The sequence below is a fragment of the Pyxicephalus adspersus genome, chromosome 5, assembly GCF_032062135.1.
Source record: "Pyxicephalus adspersus chromosome 5, UCB_Pads_2.0, whole genome shotgun sequence".
NCBI lineage: Eukaryota > Metazoa > Chordata > Amphibia > Anura > Pyxicephalidae > Pyxicephalus > Pyxicephalus adspersus.
The window spans coordinates 92,345,800-92,364,497 of record NC_092862.1 but is presented as its reverse complement, the minus strand read 5'-3'; the positions used below and the strand labels follow the sequence as shown (position 1 = coordinate 92,364,497).

The 18,698-nt window shown below is 37.2% G+C and overlaps 1 protein-coding gene across 1 annotated transcript in view; it reads left to right on the top strand.

Annotated features, from left to right (window-relative positions):
• The first annotated feature begins 1,250 nt into the window (after positions 1–1,250).
• TRANK1 (tetratricopeptide repeat and ankyrin repeat containing 1) overlaps positions 1,251–18,698 on the top strand; it is a 67,555-nt gene continuing 50,107 nt past the window's right edge. The window contains exons 1-5 of the mRNA XM_072412128.1: positions 1,251–3,116; positions 4,513–4,644; positions 13,285–13,411; positions 13,744–13,894; positions 17,429–17,544. Coding sequence (XP_072268229.1) covers positions 3,091–3,116; positions 4,513–4,644; positions 13,285–13,411; positions 13,744–13,894; positions 17,429–17,544 — 552 coding nt within the window. The 5' untranslated portion in view covers positions 1,251–3,090. The remainder of the gene's footprint in view (positions 3,117–4,512; positions 4,645–13,284; positions 13,412–13,743; positions 13,895–17,428; positions 17,545–18,698) is intronic.

Sequence of the window (18,698 nt, the reverse complement as noted above, 5' to 3'; positions counted from 1 at the left end):
TTGTTATTTATTATTATTTTCCTGTTTTTTGTCTTCTTGTCTGTATGTTTGTTTAAAATTTTCAATGAAAAAAACAATAAAAAAAAAAAAAAAAAAAGAAATGATGATTTTGATCTACAATTTTTAAATGGACTCAATTATAAAAAAAATTACATGGAAAGGGTTAATACTAATCAAGGTTTGGCTGAATCTGAAGATGTGGCACAAACAGCTGAATAGTTTTGTTTATGAGAAAATGAAACTGAAACTCAGACACTTTTTTTTCTCTTGTTTGACATCAGAGGGGTGAAACTGTTTACAAAGGGATATATAGCTTTGTCAGTAAGAAAATTATTATTTTTCAGATGGAAAAAGACGTAGCATTATTAGACTTCTTTGGGACCTAGTTGCTGCTTTAGAGAGAGAGAGAGGTACTGTGCTTTTTAACCCTAATTACATCAACAGTATGAAAATAATGCTTTTTTACCTTTGTATCCGTAGAACAGGAGTCTGGTAAATATTTTATTCTGTATAATGACTTTTTATACAAATGAAATAGTAGCTGTAGAATAGTTGTCAGCTGTTCTGTGTTTTAGGTTCTGCTGTTTTAATTCTAGTGCTGTTAATATTGCTGCATTTGATCATTACAAAAACAGCAACAACAATAATGATGATATTTTTAATATATATTTCTCATATATTTTCATAGTTGGGCAATATTTCTCAGAAGGTGGTGTGGGTGGGTTATAAGATATAAAGTTGATTTAAAGCGGACCACTGGTTTGCGACTGCTGATTTAAAGGACCTATCAACAAAAATTATACTTTATATAAATTATTTTAAAGTAAAAATTATCTTTTTTTTGTCTTTAAATCATTTAAATGTAAAGACTTAATTAGAGCACGGAGCCTCCCGGGATATATATATAATGTATCCCAGGAGGCTTCGGGCTGCTCCTGCGCATACACAATATGGGGCATTTATTACTATTTTCCTTTTTTTTGTCTTCTTGTCTGTATGTTTGTTTAAAATTTTCAATAAAAAATGATAATTTTGATCTACAATTTTTAAATGGACTCAATTATAAAAAAAAATTGCATGGAAAGGGTTAATACTAATCAAGGTTTGGCTGAATCTGAAGATGTGGCACAAACAGCTGAATAGTTTTGTTTATGAGAAAATGAAACTAAAAAAAAAAATTTCATGAAAAACAGTGTAACGCTTTTGGTACAGAAATCTAGACATCAGTGTAACGCCCAGGTGGTTAAATTAGGGGCTGCATCACACAGTAATGTACAAGACAGCATTACTTATTATTTTGACTTTTGTTTCAGGTTTTATTTTGTGGCAAGAAGAACAAGCCTAAACCACAAGGGTGTTGTTTGATTTTCGTTTGTAAATACGGTACTTGCTTAAGCCTATTTAATTCTTCGTGTTCTTTGCTTCCACGTGCTTGTAAAATATGTGTTTGGGGCCTAAATATAAAAATAGGTGTTATTCTCCCCTCTTAGCAATTTGCTACATCTTAACAAAGATAACACCAACCTAATCTTATTTGCCGTCCCTCCTGTTTTAGTTGCTGTAAACACGGGAAAACGCCCGATTGAAATAGATGGAAGCGTTTACCCGTGTTTTCCCACGTTTTTGGGCCTTTTGCCAGCGTTAACCCCGCGTTTTAATTTTTTAAATGTTGCAAGCAAGGTTAAAGATAATGCTCATAAACGTGCCTCAAAGAAACGTCCTGGCCCTTTAGTTCCTGGTGGTTAAAATACCAAACCAAGTATTAAAAAGTAAGAGCCAATAAAGGTTTTGTGTAATGTAGGATTTTTTTTTGCTTAAATGTTAGAACATGCATTTTAGACATGAAAATGACCTAAAACTTCCACACCCAGAAAAAAAATGTGGAATTAATCAATAGATGATCTAATATCATTTTGGAGTTAACTAATTAATAGCTGTAGAAGTTTTCCTCTCATTCCCTGTTCGCAGCAACGCCCTGTATGTTGCGCTTGCTCGATGTTTTACATACATATTCACTCCTTTATGTTTATGCTTGCATTTGTATGACTGTGCAGTGACATTTTCTCTTTGATGCATCCAAGGTGCCCCAATATCTGATTTGCCCTTTTCCTTACATTGGAGAGGTAGCAGGTTTGCCTTACATTTATTTACAAGAGCACTTGAAAGGCACTAGTGAAGTAGCGTTTTCAGCAAGCAGCAGGAAAGCACTCACCATTGCCTGAAGCTAAGTTGTGAGTTGCTTATTGGGGTAAATAAGTTTTTAGGAAAAAAAGGTTGCGCATGTTTCTTTAATAACACATCAGTCATAAATGGGTCTGGTTGTTTTTGGGGTTAAATGTTTGTGACATGGCACAAGTGTTCTCGACCCAAAGGCTTTAAAATCCAACAGAATTTCCAAAAAGTTGTAAAATCTCACATGGAGTAACTTCCTTTGCCCAAGGTTCTCTTTATCACCCTCTAGAATAGTATAAATGTCCAATAATTGAAGGCATTTTTCTACTGAACCATCTGTGAGCGATCTGGCTCTGTTAAGCAGTTTAAACAACAGCAGGGCAAAAATCATTTTTTTGCTCTCTAAAATATTGTAAACGTATACCTATTACAAGAGAAGGACTTCAGTTGCTGACCCTAATCCATGAAATAATAGATTGGCCAACATAAATATCTTGGGTCTTTCACTTGGTTAAGGTATGGAGATCAGAAAGTCAGGGGTTTCAGGTAGTACTACCACCTGGTCAGTAATTCCTTGCTGATCTCTAGTTACTGCAGGACACAAAAGCAGATAGCAGTGCGCCACTATTCCACACACCTGCAATAGGAACAACACTGGAAGCTCTGCTACAGAGCAAAGTTGAAAAAAAAACAAACAGGTCAGTATCTTTTGTTACAAGATTAATGCATTTTGTAACTTTTTTTGACCTACTACTTTTATTATACTAGCAGTTCTATTGTGAATCTAGCATTCTATTGTGTTTTGGAGTTTCATACATTTAGAATTATTGCATGGCCATAAAAATGTCTCAATCTGATGCTTATGTTTGCTACTTTTTACAACTATTTTTTTTTGTCATCTAGACAAGACTGATTGCAATGTACAACATAAACCAACACCCTGAGTAAGTACTATTGCTTTGGATGAGTCTTGTTTTCTGTGTGTGTGCTGTTTTCTTTGGTATTTCGGTACATTACAGGTAGTCCCCAGGTTACATATGAGATAGGGACTGAAGGTTTGTTCTTAAGTTGAATTTGTATGTTAGTCTGAACAGGTACTTTTTTTTAAATAAATGCAGTTAGGACAGGTGTTTGTCTCAACGCATTATTGGGCAGCTTACTGTGTAAAATCCTCAATGTTAGTTAATCCCAAACAACGCAAAAAAAAAAAAAAACTGTATATATTTTATAACTTCTGGAGCAAGCTGTGATTTGATATGCAAAAAGAAACAAATGCAGAGTTTGTCTTGGTCATCAAAGAGTTACTAGAGGCTGCAGAAAGAGCTCACCCCCTAAGATCACCCACAACCTCAGCTGTATTCAGCCAAAGATTTCTTCTGCAAGTCATGCAAACTGCCCCCCTTCCAAGGGTTCTGCACACAGCAAACAGGGAAGCCCTTCCTATCTAAAAGGCATCTGTATTTTAGATGTCCTTAACCCAGGGACTAACTGTATCCTTAATTTCCATGAGGTCAATGTAAGTCCACTTTTGTGGGGGGAAAAAAACAAAAACTTGTTGTTGAGTTATGTATACTGTAAGGATTTTAAGAACGTTTGTAGCAGATTTCTATCTTTCTGTGTTCTGTAGAAGTATCTGTTTGTTTTACCACATCCTTTGCAAAACAATCTCAAATAATGGCACAAACAGTCGGATTGCAAAGTATCTGTATGTTTTCATTTAAAGGTACTGAAACTTTATAATGTGAAAAGATAATCTTTACAAAATTTAGTCTTTATCTTTCCAGGTAGGGCCTTGCATGTTGTTGGTAATGTGAATTTGATTGTACTGTCAAGTTGTAACTTGTTCAATCCTAAAACCCCCAAAAATTATGCAATGTGGGTGTCTACCTCACCAATGCATTTCTTTTTACAGTTAGGTTATACAATTTTTAGCTAAAGCTCTTTGAGGACACATAATGGAACATAGACATTGCATAATATGCCACTTGCTGAATATGTGAATGTCAAATAATCATGTGCAGTATTTGATAATGATCTGGAAAACATTTTTTGAATACTGTAAATAGGTTGTTTAAAACCCCAAAAAAGATGCAATGTGGGTGTCTACCTCACCAATGCATTTCTTTTAACAGTTAGGTTATACAATTTTTAGCATAAGTGCTTTGAGGACACATAATAGAACATAGACATTGCATAATATGCCACTTGCTGAGTATGTGAATGTTAAATAATCATGTGCAGTATTTGATAATATGATAATTTGATATGACCTGGAAAACATTTTTAAATACTGTAAATAGGTTAAAATATGCCTTTAAGTGTATTTCTTTTCTGTGACAGGCACAACTATTTATTACTCGCAAATGATTTAAAAGCCAAAGGAAATGAGTTATATAAAGCTGGCCACTATATTCAAGCACTTGAGAAGTATCAACATGCCCTCGGTGCTATGTCAAATATTTTGCATTTTGGGTAAGTGTCAAATATATAGTTTTTAGTTAATTACCTGCAAAGTAAGGATGTGATTAACCACTAGTGCAAATGCTGTGTGTGAATGTTTTATTTTATTTTTTTAAATATGGTTGGGATACATTTTTTTTCCTTTTTAGGCAGAGCTCTTGAACAGCATGAGCAATTCAAAACGAATATTTTGACTAATTTGTATTACATGCAGGGATATTAGTCCTCAATGTCCTGTTAAGAATATATTAAACATGACTGGTGACAGTGAAACCTTTTATCATATTATTTAGCCATAGGTAACAGCACTATTTTGTACATCAAGAAATAGGATACATAAATCTTATCCTTATTCATGTTTTCTGGAAACAATATGAACATATTCATACATAAAATAATTGCCTATAAGCAACCTTGTTAATATGGTGAGTTCTTTCCTGTCATTCTGTGCTATTGTTAAAAATGTTTTTTTAGTGACTGATTTTTTTGACACTTAAAATTTATCGAAGTGTTAAAAAAACAAAAAAAATTCAGTAGTAGTTAGTTGACATATGTATCCTCCATATGTCAACTAACTGGTGAAGATGGAGAAGGTACTTTAGCCTTCCTGTTGTTAACCGGAGGTGGAAAGGCACTTTTGACTCATCAGGCCTGATTTTTAAAGCTGTCCAAGGGTGGAGGGAAATGGATTTTTTATAGGCCATTTGCTATCTGTTAGCAAATATTTTGAATCCTGAACCAGATTCCAGGTTTGCTGGATGACCCAGCTTCACTGATAAAAGTGTATACTCTCTAGCCTTGGAAAGCTTTATTAAATAAGGCCCATCACAAAATTGAAATCCCCCCCATCACCACAGTGCCCTCAGCAAAACTGTAATGTCCTGGAATCGCTCCAGATAAGGTACTTGATTAGTATTGGAAAGGCAGCAGTGTACTAGTATGAATAGATTAGACTGGATAGTTCAGTGCAAATTTACAAGAGGGGGGCTTGCCTGGGTAAAGAACAGGGGGGCACAAGGGGGAAGGAAAGAAAGGGAGAGTAGACAACAACAGAGTGGAGATACAAGTATTAAAAAGGAGAGGAAGATGACCCCTGGACTGAGATCTGGGGCCGTTAAGGGGGAAGTACGGTAATACACAATGTGGGGGAATCGCCACTCACCAGTACTGTGGTAACTAATTAATATGGAACAATCCACTTGCTAAGGTGGTTTAAAGTTGCTTTTTATCATTCAAGTATCTTACTAGGATGTATAAGGGGAAGTAATAAAATGTATATATAACAATTAAACAATTAAACAAATCAAGAACAGAATACAAAACTTAAAAAATGCATTCTATTATAACGCATACATTATTATCAAGCATTAGGCATTAGCCATGTGATGAGGTCATTCTCTTGTCAGTATAAAATGAAATGATACATCCAGATACTTAATAAACAACAATAAATAACAAGATATCCATGTTGGAGCAGGTTGCCTCTGTCCGCAGGTCTGATCCTTGGATCAGTTGTATCGCCTAGGTGTGACTCGGGGTGGATTTTACCTACAAATAGCAGTAATCCTGAGTCACAAGCAGGGTAGCTTTAACCTAAAGAAAACCCACTTACCTTGCTCCGTTGTCATCCCCTATCGTCCTGCTGGTCCCCGCAGGCCCTGGGGACGTGTCCGTATTCTTTGATTTTCAGCCACGCAATGCAGAGATGTTCTCTGGGGTTTCCCGGTGACGTTCTGCATGCGTCGGTGCGGGCGGTATGATAGGCGGAAAATTCAAATAACTTTGTATTGGATTCAATACATATATTATATATGCTACTGTACACCTACATTACATGTTTAACTATTTTTTTTTTTACAGATTTTTGTGTTTTTTTATTTAAAGTTTATTATTAAATTGAATAAATTTAAATATTGGACATATTTCGGTGAGTTATGCCTAAGAATTATAGCCTACAATATAAAATAAATTTCCGTGCAACAAAAAAAGTAACGCTTTTTGCATGGAAATTTGGACGGAATTAGAATGCTAGGGAGGTTAAAATTATTTGGCAGATAATTCCACGCTTTAAGGTTTTCATGTTTAGAATTAACTGTGCTGTCATTTGTCATCCCTTCTATATTCCCAAGTGTTTCGCCAGGTCACAGAATTTTTTTTTCCCAGATAGAAATCAGAAAATTCCAATAGCTCCATTTCCAGATTTCCTAAATCTAACCAGTGTAAGCAGGAAAGATGAAGTTCTTCAAATTTGGCTTTACCTGAAGAAGTAAGAAAACACAGGGTTGTCTCCATCTTACGAAACTGTAAAAATCTGTTACTAAAATTCACCTTTGCAGCTGCTACAATGCTAGAAAATTCCTTGTAGATTTCCTGATGCCTTATAGGGTTGTCTGCAAATGTTGTAGCTAACCATGTTTTGTTATGCACAGTAAAATTTGAAAACTAGCATCTGTCAGATGATTTGTTCGAGAATGATCGTTGCAAAAATTAAGATACTAGGAGTGATATTTCCTCAATTTTCCTTTAGGAATCTCTTTTCTTTCAGTTTCACGAAGTTTGGCAACACTTTTGTGGTTGGTGTCAAAGTGCCATCTGACACTCGATGTGCGACACACAACACTTTCATTACACAGAATACATAACACTTTCCCATTGCGTTCTAACACTGTAAATGACTCTGGCCAGGCCTCTTGGAACGATCTTTCTCTGTTTTTTTTTTTTTTTGCGGTAGTCATTTTTGGGTGTTCAAGACTTGCAGTCTACAAAAACACAAAATTAAAAAATTAATTAGGCACCCAATACAAATCTATCCCTATACCAAAACTATCTAACACTATTAGTAGACACTAAATAAAAAAAAGAAAATAAATAGATATTCCCTGAATCAACAGTCTACAGCAGTGATTCTCAGTTGGGGTTCTTTTTGAACTTGCTGACTACCAGTGCAAGGGGGGGACGTTCCACTGACCACCAGATTTTGGCCTGCTCTGAAAAATGCATTTGAGAGCATTTTCTTCCTTTGATTTACCTCTTAGGGGATTTTGATTAGGGGATTTTTGATTTACCTACTTCTTGGGGATTTTGCATAAATAAGATGAAGTGGAGGCGTAGCACACATTTCCCATACACAGGAGGTGTGCAGACCTCGTTCATCCATACAAGCTCTCATTTTCCCATTAGCAGGAGCCCAGGTTGCTTCCTATGGCAGCAGCTAACTTAAAGTCCCCCTGACAATTTCAGTACAATGAGTGCCATGTCTGTCTTGTCCTCTCATACAGCGCGCACACACAGGCCATAGAAAGTTGAACCCAGCACACTAGGCATTCCACGGCTCATATGATGTCAGGTAAAAGCAACCTGCTGCTATGCAATGACATTGTAACCTTTTGTGTACTGTATGCACAGAAAAGATCCTATTTAGGGGAGTACTCCTCGGCTCACTTAGGTTGTTAGATTATTAGTATATTGGTGCCACCTCTAGAAAAATGAGATGGATGGTATATATTGGAGAAAAGAAAGAGGTTTGAGGCTCACTACTTATATTGTGCAAGGTTAATTATGTATTTTTACATACTGTATACAGTATTTTACCGCTGTCCTGTTAACACTTCACAGCACATAGGTTGTTCATACTATACAGTATTGCTACTAACCAATACAAAGATTCATAGAAATTACTGAATTGTATCGCGTAAACTCCAGCGCGTTTCGCCTTGATAGGCTTCCTCAGGGATAGGTTTAGTGAGCGTACTTTACGCTTTATACATACATATAGAAATAGTATAAATAATACATACTATTGAAATCACTTACAAAAGTAATTAGAAATAATTTGTTTCCAAAGGTAGATAAATTGCTGCAAACATTCAGAATATATCAATAAATGCAGACCATATAATTATGCTAAATAAGAAATTGAAAGAGACTATACGTAACATGGTTTAACTATACATTGTCAATGCAGGGGTATGCCTAATTCAACATATACATATATGAGGATAGAATATATATCCTTATAGCTATATATACAGCACAAAAAATATACTTGGGTTTAGATTTATTAACTTATAACTTCGTATTGAATACAAAAATATTTTGGGTTACTTACGTACAAGTCAATTAGAATCATACATCAGAATATCAAAAATGAGGATAAGAATACTAAGGTAGATGTTGGTAGAATCGCTACTGTGGATGTTGCTGTATATTGGATAAATATTATAATCAACCATTTAGTTGTAATCCTATTGTATATGTACAATGTAGTATTATATAAGTTAAATTGAGATACTTACCAAGTAAGTGCTGATGCTTTATAACCCAATATGAAGATGGTTGCTGAGAATTCCATAGAACACATATGGTATCCCTCAGGTATATTTGTGCATTCATCCATCAAATTGTATATGAGGGGGATGAGGATAGGGGATTGCCTTTCCCAATGCCTAGAAATGTGGCATATAGTCAAAACGAGGATCATTACCTTGCAGATGGATGGTACAGATACATGCAGGGTGTAGCACAGTGTGAGCGCAAGTAGAAACAGCCGAGAGGGCTGTGTATATATGAAGCCCGCCATTTATGGCGTCTAGTTCCTGTAGTGGGGGTGTCAAGACGTGCTCGTCTGGGTGCGAGTGCACCGTGCCTTCCAGCTGGTGGAGGAATCCTCGTGATGTCATCTGGGGCTCCACACCATACACAGAGAGGGCGGCTTCGGTGTCTCTGTCCTCTCTTTGTACAGAGGCTAATCCGCCCTAAAGGGGCAGATCATACAGGCGAGAAGCACCCAAGCACCAAAATCCATCAGGGGGCTTTTTAAAATTCCATGGATGAATGTCCTCATGCAAACAAGGAGAAGATATATATATATATATATATATATATATATATGGATATAGATATATATATGGATATAGATATATTTAAGTATTAAAAAACAATAGCATGATGGTACATGCTACAGGCACTTACCTTATACCACAAGTGTTTACCTTGTCCTGACTGGGTAAAGCCCGCAGCCTGGTACTCCTTTTTCTGTGTTGTGTAGCTCTGTTCATTGTCCTCATCTTAGCTCATACAGTACTTCCCATAACTAGGACAGAGCAAAACAAGATCCCCCCTTCCATGTCTGTCTACCCCCTCCCTCTCTTTCCTTTCTCCCTCTGTACTTTAACACTTTCACTTCTGGATCAGGACACATAAGCTTCAATACACATCAGCTGCCTCTCCTCCCACAGCCTGGTATTCTGAGGGTTAACTGATGACTCAGTTAACCCTCACAGAAGGGGAATTCCGCAGCCAATATGGGCTGACAGAGGGACAATGGCACAGCCAATGGGACGTCAGCCGAGGTGGGGAGTGCGTGCCTACAGAGAGGGCTCTGAGTGCCCCCTCTGGCACGCATGCCATAAATTCGCCACCACTGGCCTAGGTCTTTGGGCCAGGTCCTCCGCTGCAAAATGCAAGTGTAGTGTCAGAGATGAGCTCTTGCAGTGCTGTATGACACAGGCAGAATTTATAGGGGATAGGCACTGAACACTGTGCAGCTGCTGGGTAGCCATGAAAGTCCTCCAGAGAGACTGCAGGACTCTCTGGTATAATAGGAGAGCTAGGTGAGGGGCTTACCCAGTGCAGGTCAGAGGTGTTAGTGCTGGGAGGAGAAGCACGAGAGGATGCCATCTTGGGCGACAGTCCGGCGTGGAATGGCCTTGGACAGGGAAATATTGGTAGAGATCCGTCTTTGGGGCTGCCCGTTTAGGTCCCGGTGTGTTCTTGCTGCGAAGCATGTGGTGAGAAGAGGGAAAGCAGCAAGTGAAAAACGCAGAGTCTCTACCAATGATCCTTCCAAATCCTACCATGATTTAAAAAGGTCAGAAAACCTGAAGAATACCCAAGAAGACAATGTTTGTGTAAATTTAATTGTGAAATCCTGAGCTATGGCTTTCATTTACTCCGTATGATAAGCTTCTTGCATGTTACTAAGCCATGGAAGGTAGGGTAATTGACATTATCAAGGTATTGGTATGCTTAATGAAAGGTCCTCTCCTTCTGTTTTACTGTCTGTATTTTTCTGTCATTTGCAACAGCTATTTAATGTACAGCGCTGCGTAATATGTTGGTGCTATTGAATCCTGTTTAATATTAATAATAATAATAATAATATTAATAAAAGGTATATTTCAGACTTCCAGTAGATGGGAACTAAACAACGAGCAGTGTTCAGGAGGTACATAGAGGATCTATACCATTTAGATGACATATCTTGTATATGTAAACAGCGGGCTTGTGGTCAGGAAGAAGCATTAGTGTCCAAAATAAGGTTACATAGGTGAATAACTTGGTTCCAGAAGGGTTTGATAAAGGGGCATCCCCACCATAAATCCCCCAAGGTGCACACAATACCCAAACATCCACAACTGACATCTGACTATTGAGAAAACCACCTGTGATGTGGATTACCCTAAGGTCAGTGTGTTGTATGAGGTTTCTTGTAATTTAGTACTAATAGAACATTTATGAGCACAAATACAAACATAACTTCCTAGGGTGTCAGTGAATTTAGTAGGAATAGATGCCTCACATATTTTCTGTTTTTTTTGGAAACATATCCAGAGGGACTATTAAGAAACCTAAATAAAAAAAAAAATACTGTGATGATATGGGCTGCCATTCACACATAGTAAAGAAGAGGTATGACAGGTTACAAGACCTATTTAAACAACATATGAAGTGTTGTATCTGGAGGTAGGAAGGAATTGAACATCTACTTCTGAGAGAGCTAAAAAGCTCTGTCTATAAATTCCCTGTTATCCAATAAAGCAACAATTCTTAAGGAAGATCCAGTGGGCCAGTGAATCTAGGATGGTTTTTTCTAGGCCATGAGGGAACAATGGGTTACCTAAAATTGGCGATAATAGACAAAGTCAGCCATTGAGTAGTACTTTACTTCATGAAAAAGTAGGACCAACTGAAGGGTGTTGCTTAAGCTGTGTGGGCAAGGAAGGGTAAAATATTCAAGTGGATCCCACTAACACAGTTGAGAAAAAAGATGCTTTCGCATGAACCCAATCTTTCAGGTCACTGACAATTCCTGTCTAAAATTCCTAATAGCCCAGCTGCCTGATAGTAAAGTTTAAGGTCTGGAAATCCCATTCCCCTTTTCAGTTTAGTTATGCAGGAAAAACTTTTTTAGGGTGTCAGCCCTAAATAAGTCAGGGATTTGTTGTTGAATAGTCTAGGATAGGAGAACATAATTTTTAGAAAAAAATGAAGACTCGCCTTCTAGTTTAATACCTAAATTGGTTAGTTGTATTTCCTGGGCCAGAAGGGACACCCTGAGGGCTTGCAGACTGGGAACAGAAAATTTTCAATTGTGAAATAGTAACCTATTGTGATGGGATTGGAGAAAAGTAAAACTCTTTGCAAATGCAGAGGTTTTATAGGACCTGCCAGAAATCTCAAATACTGTAATATCAAGAGATATTCTCCGCAGATAGAACAAATGATTCCAGTGTTAAGATAAACAAAAGGAGTGAAAATGGGCATCCCTGACACATACTATTACATAAAGTATGTAAAGTGTTACATTACTTCATAATGACCCAAAACGTAAGAAATTGTGGAGTCCTAAACATGTAATGCCATGCTAATCTGTTAAACGCCTTTTTGGTATTGGTGGATAAAAGCACACCACATTGCCCACGCAACTTAGCCCACTGTAGAACATTACTACCTATGATGCATGTGAGAAAAGGGAGAATGGTTAGCCTAAACTTTTAACAGTAACGTGATGTCAATATTCAGCAGTGATATTGGATATAAATTAGTACAGTATCCATGGTATGTTTTTTTTTTTGTCTCTCTCTGTGCTAATATATATATTAATATTTCATGCTCTTAGAAAGTATTAGGAGATCTTTTCTTGGTACCTACATACCAATTTTATTGACTATTTGTAACTGTTAAGACAGATATAGATAAGAATCAATGATGATGTTCTGGCCTTATTGTCTGCTGGTTTAGGATGTTTAAAATTTTACAGACTATTTTCATTTATCCCTTTGGTTGCAGATAAAGAGTTAAAAAAGAAAGTAATAAGAAATCAATCAGGTGTAGAGATAGCATAAAATAAATAAATAAAGAATTGGTTTAGTGCTTAACTTTTTATTGGGTTTATTATTATTTTTTTGGGGGGCATACGTTTTTTTTTAAATTTCTATGGTCAGATTTCATATTGTTTCCTGTGTGGTTCATAATGTTTCTGCTATACAGAAAAGTGCCACAGTACTTACATTATAAACTGAGGTTTTCCCCTTTGCTACTCTAAAAAAAGTATAACACACACACATTACACTTTAAGCCCTCCCAGTCTGCTTGTAAAACTCTGTCCACTTGCTTACTACCCACCTATTTCAGGTTTGTATATAGATTTGGAGACTTGTAAAGATTCTCTCTTTTTAACTGCATTATGCTTACTAATTTTAGGTGTTAAATGGTTTTAAGCAGATATATGTGTCTTCCCGTTTAAATTGTGTATATATAGAGGTAGATATAAGAACCAGTCAGAATTGTAAATCCATAAAAAATAATATATTATAATAAAAAATCAATATTATAAAAGTATTAAAAAAAAAGTAATCATTTATTTTTCAGTAATTACAGTAATGAATTGGCAATACTTTGGAACAACCGTGCTAACACCTTTTTTAAACTTGGAAGGTGGGAAGATGCATATACCTCTGCAACCCAGAGCCTAAATTTGAATCCATCTTTTTATAAGGTAAGTTTTTTCTGAGTTTGCTGCTATGGACTGTTAAAAGGATTGTAAATGCCTACAGTGTGTGTGTGTCCCCTTTCCAGTACAGTCATGGTCGGGGTACTGGGGTAATGGGGTGGTGAGTTTCTGCCATGGTGTTTCAAGTAGGAAGGTGAAATGAAGGGCAATGGGTGCCCAGGAGAGTTTTGGGGATGACAGTAGGCCGTAGGGATCATTGAAAGAGAGTCGAAGGAAATGTGCATAGGATGGGTGAGAGGGGATTTAACACCATGCTTATGTTGATTGTTTTGTTTGTCCACAGGTAATATTGTAGGTAACTGCTGTTTTCATTACAGGCTTATTTCCGTGCTGGACATTCTGTACTTATGCTAAAAAACACACATGCTGCCTTAGCTTTGTTCATGAATGGTCTTGTGTACCTTCAAGGCAATGATAAATCCAGAGATATAGTAGACTTTCTGCATGGGATCTTCAAGACTTTTGAAGGTACTGCATTTGCCCCTTAACATGCATTATTTATTTGTTTTCCCACTGGTAATGTTTGTAGTTTGACAAATGCTATTTTGGTTGGTTGCAAAATATCCTTACAGAAATGCCATAACAAGTAATAGCTTCATAATAATTGTGATGGTGATGTGTCCACAACTTTTTGGCAATGTAGTGCAGGTTGGCATGTAACCCAGACCTTCACATTTACTGAAGGAACTTTTCCTATTTACAAATGCCAATATGTTTAAGTTAAAATTTAAGTACATGTAAAGCCAAACTGTTTTCTTTCTGGATCTAAATGATTATTGCATGCCTGTGGTATTACCTTTCACTTATGTCTCAGAGACAGGGAATGAATTAAGAGAAAATCTCTAAAGCACATGACAAAGCACATTTCCCACCTTAGTTGACAAAAACCTTTCTAGGATTTCCTCTGCAATTTCCTCTGCAACAGACTTAACTGCCTGTTCACAATCTTTCGCATGCTCCACTTAGTGTACATTCCTAACAAAAATGACTACCAGAAAAAATTACCTTCCGTGCACTTGCATGGGAGTCATTCCATTCTGACCTGGCCAATCAAGGTGGCTGAAGATTCCAAACCCAGAAGAGGACTGGTTGAAGATGTCCATGCCACCATACTTAAATAGAGTAGATGCATAGCCTGTCCCCTCTGCAGTAAAGAACACTCCTTCTTGCAGTTTTTAATTTTTTACATTAAGTCCTGTTTTAAGAACAGATTTATGTTGGTGCAATCTAAAGGTTTTAGAGTATGCAATTTGAAGTTTGTATTTAAAATATTGTATTTTTAGGTGCCTTGTGGTGCCTTGTTTATTCACAATTTAAACATATTGGTGGAAACATAAAATGTTTTAATTGACCCCTTGAGGTATATTTTAGTTGTTCGAGGTGTTCTAACAAATATTATGTGAGTGCAATAGGGTCTTTCTTACTAACGTGGGCCTTTGTTTGGAGCTCATTCACATTAGGTGCTCCAAGGTGTGAATTTCTAGTAAAGCTTTAAATAGCTATCCAGGCTTTCGAATATGTATAAATAGTATAGTAGTTTTGTATTGCTTTTAGTACTACCGATTGCTTTAAGACCAAGCTGGATGTTTTTTTAAAAGCATTGAATATACCTAGTTATTGAAGTTTTAAAGAAAATACAACAGAAACTGCTGATCCGGGGAACATCTGGTTGCCTCACAGGATCAGGAAGCTTTAAGGGTTTTTTTTTTTGCTAGTCTCTCGATCAACTATGTCTATATGGTTTTAATCAGGGAAATGTTTATTTCCCCTGTTGTTGAACTTGATAGACTTACGTCTTTTTTTTTTTTTTTTTAACTATGTACATTCTTATTACATTCAAGAGAGTCTTTTGAATTTGTCTGTACTAACCCTGTAGGTATAATGGTTTAGCGCAGCGGTCCCCAACCACCGGGCCGCGGCCCACTACCGGTCCGCGGCGGTGTTTTCAGTGGGCCGCGAGTACATGATCCATTATTGAAAACGAAGCGGCACCCAACCACCATCCGCGGACCGGAAGTGGTCCGCAGCGGTGTTTGTATGAGATGCTGGTAAATGTACACAGTAGTCTGTGTACAAGCAATGCGAGCACATGACATGCAGCTCGATTGGCTGTCAGATGTCATGTGATCGCTTTGAAGCAGCAGAGGTGCACAGAGAGAAAAGAGAAGACGCCATAGTATGTCTTCTCTTTTCTCTCTGTGCACCCCCCCCCCCCCCCCAGGTATATTTTACCATACCTAGTTTACCTACATTAATGACGGTTCTTCTGTTTACATTAAGGGACACAGAAAGGAGCTCCCTTTCTGGTTTTACTGCTGCTCATAGGAAGCTTGGACACTGGCATTGCCTCAGCACTTTCCTTGCCTTAAAAGATTTACTTAGTGGGTGGACGGGTTGGGTCAAGCATCAGAAGCTACCTCAAATATTTAGGTCACTAATTTTCTCCAATTTGTGCTTTTTTTCTGCCTTAGAAAGGACTGACCTTGTGCAGATGTAATTTGTTAGGTAAAATATGATGCTCACCCTATCTGCCTTACCACTACACACATGGAACATGTGCTGTACTTGGTTCTCTTAATCCACTCAATCCACTTAAACCACACTCTACTAACTGTTCTAGGCTCTTGTGCTTGCCTACAGATCTGGCCAGTGACTGTAGCCTGAAATCATGTGATCATCCCCTTTTGTGGCTTGTTATGCTGTGTTTTTATGAAGTTCAAAGTTACAGTTGAAGTCAAAAGTTTACATAAACTTACAGTGAAATATTTAAAACTCATTTCATAACCCCTCCACAGATTTATAACCAACAAACTATATTTTGCCATATTGTTTGAGTAATTTCTTCCAACAGTGTTCACAGGTAAATGATTTCACTTTTTGAATTCAAAAGTATATCACTTCCAGAACATCAGAACCTTGATGAAAGTTGGCGGATGGTGGACTAGTATTTATATCCACGGTAAAAAGAGTTTCATATTGACATGACATGATATGCTGCAAAGCAATAAAGAAGCCACTGCCCCAAAGCTGCCATAAGTGCAGATAGCACGTGGGGGCATCTTAATGTCTGTATGATTCTGGTGATATATCTGAGTCAAGTCAAGATCAAACTGTTTGGCCATAAAGATTATTGTTATGTTTTGAGGAAAGAGGGTAAAGTTTGAGAGCCAAAGAACCACCATCCTAACCTTCAAGCATGGAGTTGGGATAATAATATTGGGGGGGGGGGGCAGGAAGGACTGGTGCACAAAATCGATTTTGTTCTGAGGAAGGACCATGTAGATACACTATAGGAACTACTCAAGAGTTTAGCAGGAAAGTTGGAGCTTATTTTAAAATCGATCTGTGTATTTAAATGCCTGACTTCAACTGTAACTAACAAAAATATTACAAGAAATGCAATTTATACAAAGAGACTCTGACACAAAAGACTTAAGTTATAAATCATTGCAGGTTAAAAATAATTACCTCTCTTTCTGCTGAATTCCACTCTGTTTCTGAGAAGGTCCACTGGGAAATCAACAAGCGTTCTCTGATTTCTGCTGCTGACTTCCATGTTTTTAGAACTGTGATGCTCTGATGCAGAGGTTATAGGAAGGAAACCATAATTGTTGCTTGGGACCCAGGAGCTTTACTTGACACTCCTGGAACTGTCAGTTTTCCCAGTAGAATAAAATTGATAATTTCCCAACCGTGCATTGGCATTCAGCGGCATGGGCAGCAGGAGAGGAAAGGTTTGCATTTCCTTAAATGATTGTATTTGGACCATTTGGGATAAATAACTTAAATGTTTGTAATGTATGATTTTCACACACTGTGATGCACAGTAAAGGCTGCAGCCAGCTAGTTAGTTTGTAACAACTGGTAGTGGTGTTTTTAGTGAGAGGGAACCATGCTGAGTTTTCTAACAGAAAGTTTTATTTTCCTCCCCATATCTGTCACTCTTACTGATTTCTTTTTTTTTTTATGTTACATTCATTGATTTCATTTTTTTTTTAACAGTGGGTGGAGACAACAATACCTTTAGAGGCGCTTACAATGCTATCTTGACAGAAAAATTTAACAGGGATATCTGGAAAATGCTACTAACTAAACTTGTTAAAGAACAGATGTATCAGGTAAGGCTTTCTGCTAAGAGTTTTGCAAATGTCATAGGAAGATGAAAGTCTTTCTGTGGCTTTGCTGTTTGAAAGACTTACCTATCTTTTGCTCCCTTTGTCTTTTTTTTTATTCACCCAATATTCCTGGAGTTTCATACCATTTCTTTTCCTGGGTTGCTCCCCTTTATTTTTTCCTTATCACTGCACAGTTTAACAGATGTTCATTAGGTCCTCTTCGAGCCTTCTGGAACAAGACACAATTGGCCTTGTCAAAATTGCATCCAGTTGCGTAATGCCTTGGAATCAGGAAGGATTTATTTTATAAGTTATACCAGGGTATTTTTTGCCTTCCTCTGGACCAACTATGCCAGTAGGTTTTATATCTTGGATATGTTTATTGGTTGAACTTGATTGACCTATGTCTTTTTTCAACCTGACTTACTATACCATGTAAAATGTTTACTCCAATCTGTTTACAGTTCCCAAATCCAATGAGGGCATTCCACCAGATCTGTGATTACCTCCTATCACCAGTGACACTTCTCTCAGGTTGTTGTGGAATCTCTACACTATTTTGTGTGGACCTACCCTTTGGCCTATCTTCTGTGCCTTAAGTGTTGAGCAAGATATTGTGTTCAGTGCCGACCCTGTTTCTTTTCTGTGTGGTAAACATTGTGGAATACTTGGAAAACTTGTTGCAGTTGAAGGAAAAGTCATTGCAGACCTAGTTTCATAATGTTAACCTGAAAATTGAGATGCTAAGTAGGTTTAGCTGATTTATGAGTTTTCAGTGATTGGTGATAGACCTGACTTATTGGCTGTAGGATATAAGCCTACACTGAGACCAGACAAGAGAGTCTTTTTCCTCATGAATTACTGCACACTGTACCTTCTTGGATGCAAACTACACAATCCAGAAGTCATTTAACTGCACTTATGAATGAAAGTACTAGTCCTAATGTTAGCTTTCTTCAAAACTGTTACATTTGACCAGTTTTTCTGCAGGCAGTTACAATACAACATTGTGACATTATGAAACAAGTCAGTCTCCTTCCTTAACCCCCCTAGCGTTCTAATTCTGTAATTTTTTGATGCAAAAAGTGATCCTATTTTTTTTGCATAGAAATTTTTGTTTATATTGTGGGCTTGTAATTCTTAGGATTAACTCCCAG